At 37.3% G+C, this 12,628-nt stretch overlaps 1 protein-coding gene across 4 annotated transcripts in view; it reads right to left on the reverse strand.

The window, feature by feature from the left end:
- thada (THADA armadillo repeat containing) overlaps window positions 1-12,628 on the reverse strand; it is a 125,957-nt gene that overhangs the window by 20,040 nt on the left and 93,289 nt on the right. For all 4 annotated transcript variants that reach the window (XM_079856045.1, XM_079856044.1, XM_079856043.1 and 1 more), the window contains exons 32-33: window positions 3,782-4,179; window positions 506-630 (exon numbers count right to left, since the gene is read on the reverse strand). In XM_079856045.1, coding sequence (XP_079712171.1) covers window positions 506-630; window positions 3,782-4,179 — 523 coding nt within the window. The remainder of the gene's footprint in view (window positions 1-505; window positions 631-3,781; window positions 4,180-12,628) is intronic.

Genomic DNA, 12,628 nt, shown 5'->3' on the forward strand with positions numbered 1-12,628 from the left:
ATATAGTGTACATTAGATCTTTTTTGCATGTGAAATTTTGCTAATGTAAACCACATCTGCCATTGTTTGCACTAGTGGTCAACTGATGTCCTATGTTGTTGCTGATATGAACAGAGTCCGACGGTCAATACAATGCTGTGATATAGGCTACATAATACAATTTAATAACAGCAAATTAGATATACCAATAATGGATATAATGTGATAGGCTGGAACCCTAATTGCTAAATATTACTGGAGCTTGGGCTTGTTTAGATTTCCATGATTATCATTGAAACAGGACCAACCTAGCATAAATTATAGTAGTCCATCCAGTAATGGTTTAATTGTCTCGAAGTCAATGGGTTTTTTAAATAGGTGCAATGCCTTAAATAAGGTCTATGGTTAACTCAAGCTCAAGATATTTTAATTTTGTTCTATGAAAAAATATACCAGTAACCACCCCTTTTTAATTTTCTACATGTAATTTATAGTCTAACTTTACAGTTTGATCTATATGGTTCACCTGTGTGTAGAGGTCTCAAGCAGTGTGAGGAGATGCTCTAGAACCTCCTGACAGCTCAAAGACATCATCCCATCTCTCCAGGGCAGCAGGGAAGAAAGTGGGAGGACAGCCAGAACTTGCAAAACCTGTGAAACACCAAGAGAAATGGAGACTTTAGTCAGGGTAGACACCCTATTATACTGCTTTTCACAAAACAAGCCGTATTTTCTAAATTGCATTGTTTTAACGATAAAAGAGTTTCCAACAGTACAACCCACTGAACAGACTGCATATCGATCATGCACAGCCTCATTTTCTGTTTCATGTCAAAATAAATATCACATCTAACCTGACTAATCATATACAAAGAGCAGGAGACATAAAATGTGCTGAAGTCTGTCTAGAATGTTTTGTGAATATTTTCATTTGCCAACCACATTTTTCAACCCATATTCCTTTCATCCATATGAACATTCCCTTATTCCACCCTCCCGTCTGTCAGTAACATTCCTCCCTCCCCGTCCATCCATGTATCCCTCCATCCCCCTGCACATAAAACACATCTGGTTCAGCTCTGGCCCTCGGGTTTCCCCCCAAACACTCGCCTCAGAAGAGCGAGGGAGTTAACGGAAGACTTGTTTTTCTTCTCCTCAGACCCCCACCGTCTTTCCTTTCTTTTAACGTGACAGGCCTGGTAGCTCATAGGGGTTTGTTGACATTATTTAGACTTATTTGGTTGATTATTATTTCTTGGAGTGCACAAAGCCTTAAATAAGTATATGTTTAATGGTTTTCTATGGCATCCTTACTTGATTATATTATAGTCTTTTATATTTTGGTACACTGGATCAGTGGTTCCCAACCCTGGTCCTGGAATACCCCCAGCACTGCACAGTTTAGATGTCTCCATAATCAAACACAGTTGATTCAACTCATCAGTAAAGATTCCAAGACCTCAGATGGGTGTGTTAGATAAGAGAAATATCCAAAATGTGCAGTGTTGGGGGTACTCCAGGACTGGGGTTAGGAAACACTGCATTAAATTATATTGAAGTACATGACGAAACCAGTGTGGATTTAGTCCTAAGACGAAACCTGTAAAATGAATATTTTCAGAACAGATTTAAGCACTAGGCTTTAGTTCAGAGTCGCAGTTCAATGCATATTTTGTTATTAGTGTAGCCACTTGAGCCCATAGAGGAAATTAGCCTAACTTTCCTAGTCACTTCCCAGAATGCTTTGGTGGAACAGACGACTTACCTTGGAAACCAGGCCATATCGAAAGTCTAGAGCCTAACAGCAGGACTTTAAACATTAACAGTTGGCCAATAAAACAGCTTTTAAGAAGACACACACACACACACACACACACACAGAAAAACATGCATCCCAGACACAAACGCCAGAAAAGCCAATTCCCGTCAGTTTGCACATTTCTTAATGATAGAAACTGCAAAACAGGAGGGTAATTGATGGTTGGTTGAGTGTTTATGAGGAATTGAAACATGAGCCCTTTTTCTAAACAGGAAACTGCCTGCCATTTCACTTTGCAGGGCCAAAGAAATTTGTGTGTATGGAGTGAATGGAAATTAAATGACATTCAGCCGGTTTCATTCAGATACAGTTGTTAGTAGCTCTTGTCCAGCAGGTTTTTACAGTGTAGACGTTTATTCAGCTAATCAGAGAATCCCTGTACAAAGGAATGTCATTTCTACAGCTGAATTCACAAATCTCAGGGCCACAGAGTTCTGTGATCAGTGTTTTTATGAATTTCAACATGGTGAAAAGAACAATACAAAAGTTTCGGCTGCTAACCTGCATCAATTTTGATTCACAAAAATGTTGAGATCCGCAAATCAAACTTGATTATTTTTCTAGTAATATTACAGTTTACATTTTTGTTTTTGTAAAACATTCAAAAAATATTTTGACAAGTTTTCTTGTTATATTTTGTAAAGTGTTTTATAGTGTTTGTTGTAAGGTTTTGGGGAGTGTGTAAAAAGTTTGGTTAGGTTTCCAAATGATTTGTAAAGTTTCTTGTAAATAATTGTAATAATATCAAATATAATATAAAAGTTAAACTAATTTTTGGTTGTGTAAGAAATACACTTATTTTGATGTGTTGAGTAACACTAGCTAAATGTAGTGTGTTATTCGATTACATATAAAGTTAAATAATTTTAATTGTAATAAATTGCAATTTCATCAATATAGATGCATAATTACAAATAGATTTAAAACATGACGTACAAGTTTCAACAGAAAGGACATTACAGTATATTTTAGTTAAAGGAGAACTCGGCAACTCTAGCGAACTCTAGTCACTTCTTCGCTGATTTTTCCTTTTGTTGTCGCATGTTTTCCCCACGAGCTCCCCCTACAGCTGTGGGGGGGCGTATATTTCACAACACGGTCGTAAAAAACTCACTTGCGGCGGCCTCCTCCCCCTCTCTACCGCTGCTCATGTGCGTTTGTTTTGATCGGAGCAAGCCAACTGAATCGTGTGGAGCTATGTCTACCGAGGTGGGTAATCTGGTAATACATCATACATGCGTGTGTTTATGTCGAATTGCCGTAAAGCAATTCGTGTTTCGCGCTCGTTCTCGTTCTCGCTTCTCACGAGACTTCCAATTTTTATCTTGCCGGGACGGCAGTCCCCAAGTTGCAAGGTTGGTTTTCCGCCTGGGAACGCTGGGGGGAGCGGGGAAAGTCACCAATATCACCAGAACAGGTTGTTTAACCATCCAAATGAATTCTAGACAGTTTTATTAAGTTAAAAAAGTTGCCAAGTTCTCCTTTAACCATACATGCTTGTCAGTACATTGGGCAGTACACTTGAATCTTATTTCTAAGGCAATAGAAGTAATTGTGAAATTACATACAGTATAGAGATTCGGCTAATTTAATTTAAAACAATACATTTTCATTTAATTGCAATAAACATGCAATTAAGTTTCCAAAAGCATTACACTCAGTGACTATATTCATACTCATTCACTTAACTATATTTTTTAAAGTATTTTATTTCTGTACGCTGATACAATTGATCTAGAAACAATTTCCACTCAGAAATTGCTAGTGAATTTCACAATTAAAATTATAAAGCAAGACTGTTTCAAGATGTAACACAAATTGTGTCGTTTTTGTTAAAGTTATTTTAGTTTTAAAGTTTTGTAAAGTTGCAGGTTTTTTGCAAGTTTTTTTTATATTGTGTGGTAGTTTCTTTATGTTATTTTTTTTGCAGTGTGTTTTATAAGTTGTGTTGAGTATGACAACACAAAAGGGTGGTTTCCTCACCTTGGCTTGACACCCTGGGTATGTCTCATGAAGGGCCAAAGCGGTTAGGCTGGACACACTGAGTTCAAAGGGAAAGGGTCCCTGACCACAATGCTGAGAATTGTCCTCTGTCCTCTGAAGTCTCTTGAGGAACTGTTCCAGGGCAAACAGACGAACCTCATAGTGTGGGCACTGTAGCAGCCGTTCCAGGAGGTCTCTCTGAAATCCGGCAGTCTCAGGACATTCCCAGAGGTGAGGTGATTCCACACAGACACTGATGGCTATGTGAGCCAGACTCTGCAGGTACTGTGTGGCTCCAGGGACTGAGAGGTCTATGTCGTCGGGTCCCTGAGGGGCCACAAGTTCTGAGGCCATAAGAATGTGCAGAGTTTCCTCACGTAGTTTCTTCAGCGGAGACTCTATGAACATATAAAATAAATGTACTCCATTAGATGTGAGAGAAGATATATTCTAAAATTAAAGCAGAATTTATCTTAGGTGACATATCAAAGTGTACAATGCAATAAGAGAACTACTTTGACTGGTGTTTATTAGTGAAAGATGATCAACCTTTGAACCTGCACTACTAAATATTGATTCAGCTTCACTATGACATCACTATATGCTCTGCTGAAAGGCACCCTGGGAAATACAAATGCTTCAGAGCCTCAAACATACTATTTTCCTTATTAAATTAAACACAATATTCTTATGAAGGCTAAATAAAGTCCACTTCTCCATCCAAGAAGTTCCAATGACCCATTCCAACTCCCACAATGCAACCCAATCCGGCACTGCACATGATTCAACAAGGAGTGGACCAGAGGGAAGGGCCATACTGCATTCCCCAAGAGACGGGCCCGGTTACCGTGACACCAGAGCATGAAAAGAGCCCTCGTACGCTTCTCGGAGCATGCTCAGATTGACCTAAAGCATCGAGTGTGTGGTGCACTCTAATTTAGCAGAGTGTGAGAGGGGATTTTGTATGTGTGTATACTTGCCTGTCTCTTTAGGGCATGGACATTGCTCAACACCTGTTTCAACGATGTTAATTGTTGACATGTTCACACAGACCCGGACCATTATTATAAGAAGGGACTGATGGGAAGGCATGTTTAAAACCAGGGTGGAGATGTTGACAAACGTTTGTAGTGATGAGAAGAGGAATATCTAATCTAATGTGGAAAATACCTCATCACCAGAACCCTGACACAGATATCGGCAAACATAACGTCAACCCAAGAAACAGACAGCAAGTTATTTAAAGAGTCAGTCATTTATCATATATACATTTACACATGCTTTTGCTCATGTTTTCTTGCTTCACTCAGTCACAAGCACAAACATCTTTAGACAATATGTTCCTTCAAAATCGTCCCAAGTCAGTCTATTAAAAGTGGACCATGTACACATTTGATACACTACTACTATTACAATTTGTGTCTAATGCTCACCAAGGCTGCATTTATTTGATCAAAATTACAGTAAAAATAGTAATATTAAATATTATAAAATATAAGTACAATTTAAACTGCTTTTTGTTTAAAAAATTTATTTATTACTGTGATGGCAAAGCTAAATTTTCAGCATCATTACTCCAGTCTTCAGTGCCACACGAAATCATTCAGAAATTGTAACATGCTGATTTGCTGCTCAAGAAAGATTTCTTATTATCAGTGTTAAAAACAGTCGTGATACTAGCATTCTAGCATTTTATCGTTTCGCAAACTTAAATGTATTCATACAAAATTGATTACAAAGGTTTGGCAATTTTCATAGAGGCTAGCTTTGAAAGCATAAGATTCCACCCTCCCTTCAGAGCATCTCCAAAGCCACGCTTCCTACAAAACACGTGAATTTGTACAGCAAGGAGCAAACAAATGCATCATGAGACAAGAGACGGCGTTAAACTACCTCATGTCTTAGAGCACAAAACAATAACAACTTAAAGAGCACTGTCCAGTACCACCTGACTGCTGCAGATAAATTGCCATTGAAACCCATAAATTCGAGTCACGAACCACTCTGGATATAATGTCACAGGTTTCTATCTCTTCCAAATTACAGTACTTATGGCGTGAACGCAACATAAGCTCGTTGTTTTGGTTCAGGACGAACCATAGCATGAAATGCACTTAAGACGTGAAATGCCTGGGGTGCATGGAGATATGAAAATACATAGGTTGACATGCAGGTAGGATTTTATGGTCCTGCGCCTTCCACAGATAGACAGTCCCTCCAGGATTTCACAATTTTTTAATGTGATTTTTGCGATCAAAATGACTGATTTTGTGGTGGTAATTTCCAGAAATTTGTGAAAAAATTTGCGATTTTTATATTTTATAATTAGGACATCACATTTACCATATTGTATTATGTCAGATGCACAATAGTCATACATGACACAAATCACAAACAAAATGCATAAAGCTTGTTTATTTTGGTCTAATCAAATTCTCGTCAAATTAACTTTTAAAACAACCTATGGGCAATTTTTCTACCTGACCTATGTAAATAGTAACAGCAGGTGTAGTTATTTATACTGTAGAACTGTGTTTAAATCAAATTCAGTAATTCATAATCAAATGCATAATCAGTGGATAATTTACTTTTTTTTTTATTGTGCTGTATTGTTGTTGCTTGATTAACATTAACAACACTCACTGACAACAGCAGGTAAATTAGGTTACTGTCACTTTAAGACCTAGGCTACTACAGTAATGACAAACGTCCCAATCAGTTATTAGCCTACTAATGATCGTTTTACGTAAATACTCACCAAGATGAATATTTTGAAGTAATTGTAGCTATGTGTATTTGTTCAAGCGCTAAAGAGAATTCAATACTCTAACGCTGACAAGCGGTGACACGCAGTCAGTCAGTCAGTCAGTCAGTCACACACACACTGCAGTCAGGCAGTCACTCAGTCAGAGACAGACTGTCACGCGACTGGCTGAAATTAGTTCTCTTTCGCGGTTTACTGCGCTTTTAATAATTCTTTTTAGTACCATGAAGCATATCATACTTTTTGTGATGTCATTCAATCATGTTAAACGCGTTAATAAGTTTGCCGTAACCTATACTGCCCAATGAAAACGGTTCGGACTTCGGATAGGCTATCGGCTGATTCAGCTACATAGCCATAAAAAAAGGAAACATCTTTCTAAGAGATATTTCAGTTGGGTGATTATAATTGAATGTTTTGTGAGGTCTTTTTAATTTTTGTGATAATTTTGCGGTTAAATTAGGAATTATGCAGGATCGCAAAAAAAATGGGACATTTTGTTGATTTTGCGTTGTATTCAGCGATCGCGGAATCGCGAAAAACTGGAGGGACTGGATAGACATATATATATATATATATACACACACAGTATATACACACATTTAGACCACTTAACTTAGTGTTTGCTATAAGGATGGGAAGAGACTTTCAACCAGCATAACAAAACACATTTCTGGAACAAATCACCTACCCTGCTTTTAAAATATTATTTTCATATTTAAAGGGGTCCTATTATGTCCTTTTACAAAGTCTTGATTTAGTTTTTGGCGTGTACTAGAATATGCTTTCATGCTTGATTGTTCAAAAAACACATTACAATATAACTGCACCACGCCGTTTAGTTCCGGTTTCGATGAAGCCCCTCCTTCCGAAATGTGCTGTGATTGGTTAGCTGGCCCAGAGTATTGTGATTGGCACATGTTCGGGAAATGTCACACCCCTTACCATAACCGCGAGTTTCATCTGCTCAGATGTAAATATTAAGGATGGCGTCAATTTCTAACCAATTCAAGCCTGATTAAGACTAAAGAATGTTAACAAACAAGAGGATCGTCCAGAACGGATTTCATGCAAGGACTTTGCAAGCACGGATTTCATAACGTTTCATAGTGTTTTTTTTTTTTTTCTGTAATTTTCTTATACATTTTAGATACGATGTTATACACCATTTAATCATGATATTTGTCAGAAAACTATGGTAATACAAAAAGTAATCGATCACAAAACCATGGTTCATTTTCCTAAGGGACAGTGAACAGCCTTCCAAAAGCGAGAGCTTACAAACACTACAGTAAACAATACATCGACACTGTTAGCAGGCTAGCGGAGGCAATCAACTTTGCCTTTTGTTTACATCATAGCAGGTATAAAACTTATAATTGGAACTTTTAATAAAAAATGCAACTACAAATAATAAGACATACTTACAAGTTGTGATCCATAAACAACAGATTGTCCTAACAAAGTTGGAACTGGCTGCTCCGTTTCAGGAGAAGCTTTTGTGCGTAGCCTGCATTGTACTCTCTTATACTTTCTGGAAGCTGTTCTCCGTAAAATGAATCACAGATAAACGTTAGAGTTACAATGCTCAGGAACAGTGTTTAGAATACATTTTAACCACTCTGAGTCAGCCTTAGGAAGGTCAAACAAATGAGTTTTAGAAAAGGGGTGGAAAAAACAGCATTTCTTAAACATAGCAGCAACTCAAACAGGCCTTGTCCTTTTTTTTGCGTATTCTGTGGGCGGGGATTATTTAAACGAGTAACATTGTGACTTCACAAAGCCCAGAAAAAAACATGTTGTAGTCCAACCTTGCAGATCTTTTTTTATGCTCAAAAACAGTAACATTACACACTAACTACAGTTGAAAAAGTGGAAAAGCATAATAAGACCACTTTAAATTAAAGAAAAAGTCAAATAAATTATATTTAAACAAAAATAAATAAATTAATAAATAAATAAATAAGAACATTAGAATAACTACTTTTATTATGTAAATAAATTAACTGATACGAAAACAGGACCATTTATCGATCCTCATCAGTTTTTATCCCCAAATAGCTTCCCCTTGAAATGGCATGGTGCAATATATTAGCACCTAAAGACATTCTTTGTCTGATATATGTTTAAAACCATACCGAAAATGTACTTTAACAAACACTTTTCCACAATCTAAAAGGCACTATTTTTATATAACAACTCTCCCACAGGTTCCAATACATAAACCAAGAATGCCACAGCTATTCAGAGTGAGAGAAAAGTGAAATGAAGTAAAAACAAAACTGTAGTCATAAGAGGAGGTCATGAGAGGAGTGATGGTAACCATTCTCAAGCCTTTAAACTCAGGCCAAGTACTCATTACCACAAAACAACACACTAGGAGAAAAACATCATTAACAGAGGGAGGGAGACGAGAACTAGTCAGTCATGAGACAGACTTTGGTTAACAATGCTGATTTATTTCTCTTTTACACTATGTCTGTTTTCCTCCAACACACAGAGGCAGAAACACAGAACAGGGAAGAAAGAGGAAATGAGAGCGAAGAGGGGGTGCGGTGGAGAGAAAGGACGCTTTTGCTATGGCATTTATTAATATTGTTGGCCCTCTGGAGAGATGGAGGACCACGGTAATGATTACTCTCGGAAATGAAAGGCATTTCTCAGAAAGACAGACTGTGGCAGAGAATATGTGTGTGAGTTTGGAGACAGTAGTTCTGGGGATGTGCTGGAATCTTTATGAAAACCTACAGCCCAGTTAGACATCCAAGGCATTACATACAAACACACCCGCCACCCCAGCATGACTCAGAGAAAGCTGTGGTTTCATCAGTGCCACGACCACCAAGTCTCAGTGACCAGATTTTGCTCTCTCATAAAAATAGCAATATTACAGTCACTGGTAATAGAAAATAAAGCCCATTGCAGTAAAATCAAACACTGGTAAAACACTCACACAACCTGGAGAGGCCGTTCTTGTTTGAACCTCTCAGCTAAAAAAAAAGAAAAAAAAAAGAAAAAAACCTGAAAAGAGACACATTTAAAGGGATATCTCTCATCAAGGAATGAAAACTGTCATGATTCAGTTACCATTATGTTGTTCTGAACCCATATCACGTCTTCTCTTTAGCACAAAAGATTTGTTTTGAAGGTTAAATGTTCACATAAATTCTGGCCTATTAATCCCACAAAGCTATTGTATGGCATCAGAAGGCTTCAAATACACCATATAGAGTCATCTGGACCACTTTTACAATACTTTTATGGTGCTTTTTGTCCTATTTGAAGTTTGACAGCCTCTGTTAACTATATACTTTTACTGTATAGGAAGTGTGAACATTCTTCAAAACATCTCCTTTTTAAAGTCATACAAGTTTGGAACAAAATGAGGGTGAGTATAAATAGGGCTGGGTAATAACATTTTCATGATTCGATTTTGGTTCACAAGCTTTTGATTCAATTCAATTATGATTTCAGTTCCATTCAATATTGATTCATCAAAGTGTATATATACATATATAAAAATACATAAATAATGAGGTACAGTAAGTCAATTTTTCTTAAGGAAAAAAGTCTCTCTAAATTTAAGCTGTGAACTATACAGGAAACCCTGTCAGTTGGTACAATACTACAATATTAAAAGTTAAAATTAACAGACTATTACATTTATTTGCTATTTATTTTTAGATAAAAAAAAATAAATAAAAAAAAACGGAATTATACACAAACATTTAAAACATTTGTTTAGTGAAGATTTGTTCACACATCAACAGAAAACAGCACAGAGAGATCGATAGAGATCAATCTTGGGATTTAAGAATCCAAACCGGTTCATAAAAGTGAGTATCGATTAAAATACATTTATTGATATTGTCAACCCTGCCCTAGTAAATGATGACATAATTTTCAATCCCTTAAGTTATTCATAACACTTCCTCACTTTATATAAGATGGAACACTTATAATAATTCTGTGAATTACAGTACTACAGCCCGAGCACCTTTACGATGCAAAAGTTGTTAAAGTACATGTGCGATCTTTTTGTTTTTAAGTGTTCAGCTAGGTTTTATGGTGCAGGAAAACAGTGGGCCGTCTGTACTCACTACAGTAGTAAACACACTCCGATACACACAAGCGGCAACGTGCTCGAACACATGGATTTTACATCATGCTCTGCCATCATTACCCAAACTGTGAAAAACAAAACCCAGACGACTGAGGAACGTGCAGAGCAGATGTGAGCATGCTTTCCCACAGTGAACGACCCCTACGCTGCCAACCACGTACTGACGAGTGTGTGCACGTTAGCCACAATGTATTCACCCGGGAGATAGAAATATGGGGAATACAGTACAATTTGTGCCAGAAATATGGTTTTAATGGCCATCAGAGAGAGAGAGAGAGAGAGAGAGAGAGAGAGAGAGAGAGAGAGAGAGAGAGAGAGAGAGAGAGTGAGAGAGAGAATGTGTGTTGGTGTATGTTGAGGGAGCATTTCTCATGCGGTAGTGTTTGATCCACACAGACTTGTAAAACCGTTCCTCTCATGCCCAGCTAAAGCATCGCCAGTAAAAACACCATCACAATCTCTGCTTAGAGTCTCAGAGCCAAACTACTAAGAGCACTTGGCCTCATACCCACCAAACACCCCCCCCCCCCTCACACATACACACACACACACACACAGTTTCAGTGAGGAGTGCATTAGGATGGGAATACATGCAAGAACTGCCCAGAAACTTTCCGCTCCTACTTAGTTCCAAGACGAATGAAAAAGCAGATTGTTAAGGTCATTCTGTCCAGTTTGAAGTGTTAGTGACAAATTAAAATGCTCATTTCTTCACTGAGGTTCCCAACACCCGTGAACAGTGCATTTTAGGAAGGAGAGAGAGAGAGAGATACAGACAAAAAAAAAAGAAAAAAAAAAGTGTGGGAGGGTGAATCTACACTATATTTTAAGCTGTCCTTGTTACTGTGTAATTACACAAATACTTACTCCGTAATATTAACTTTATGTACTTACTATGGAATTAGGGTTTGTCTTAGGGTTAGTTGCTTATAACTATGCATAATTTACTGTTATTACTATAGCATGTATTTGTAATATACAACAAGGGTACTGTAAAAAAAAAGTGTTACTAAAATGAGGGCAATTTTTTAGGGACCATTAATATATATGTTTTTATTACTTTAATGATTTAATATTTAATTCACTTATTTTAATAACAATTAGTCAAATTGTCTTCCTCCATACAATGTCTCATTACCATAATGCGTCCATATGTTTTATTTATGCTTGGTAAAAGTTATGTTTAGTGTAACTCATTATCTTTAATGGCAATTTTCATAACTATAATACATTGGGGTTAATGCATTACAGTAAATATGCTGTGATATATATTGCTTCTTTGAATCAATTTTTAAATAAAATTTTTAAGTTTTCTTTGTATTACAGTCATTAAAATGACATGCAAAACAAGCATAATGTTCTTATCTTCATGGTTGCTCCAATGGCACATTACTTTCTTCTGTGTAAAAAAAAATAAATGCAGGAAGATTTTCCCATACAATGCAAGCAAACAGTGACAAGGGTCACTCAAGTTGCAAAAGGACAAAAAAGCACCACAGATTTGCCCATATACATAGGGCTGGGCGATATATCGCATGACATTGTTAGGCGCATCTCGTCAGTAAAGCCGGTTCCTTGATTAGTAGAAAATCGCCATCACCTGCTTTCAGATGGAGCGGCATTTACTGCACAGAGCCGTAGTTAACTGACAAGCTGAGCCATATCGCATTAATTATCGCAGGCGATACGTCCGCGATATTAATGCGATATGGCTCAGCTTGTCAGTTAGCTATGGCTCTTTGTAGTGAATGCCGCTCCATCTGAAAGCAGGTGATGGCGATTTACTACTAATCAAGGAACCGGCTTTACTGACGAGATGCGCCTAACAATGTCATGCGATATATCGCTCAGCCCTACATATACAATGTGTGCAACAGTTTATTCCAAGTCTTCTGAAGTCCTACATTTGGTTTGATTTGTATTGTTTCTTACATGTCTCTCTACTAAACGCGACATGGTA

The sequence above is a fragment of the Squalius cephalus genome (assembly GCF_949319135.1).
Source record: "Squalius cephalus genome assembly, chromosome: 21".
NCBI classification, from domain to species: domain Eukaryota; kingdom Metazoa; phylum Chordata; class Actinopteri; order Cypriniformes; family Leuciscidae; genus Squalius; species Squalius cephalus.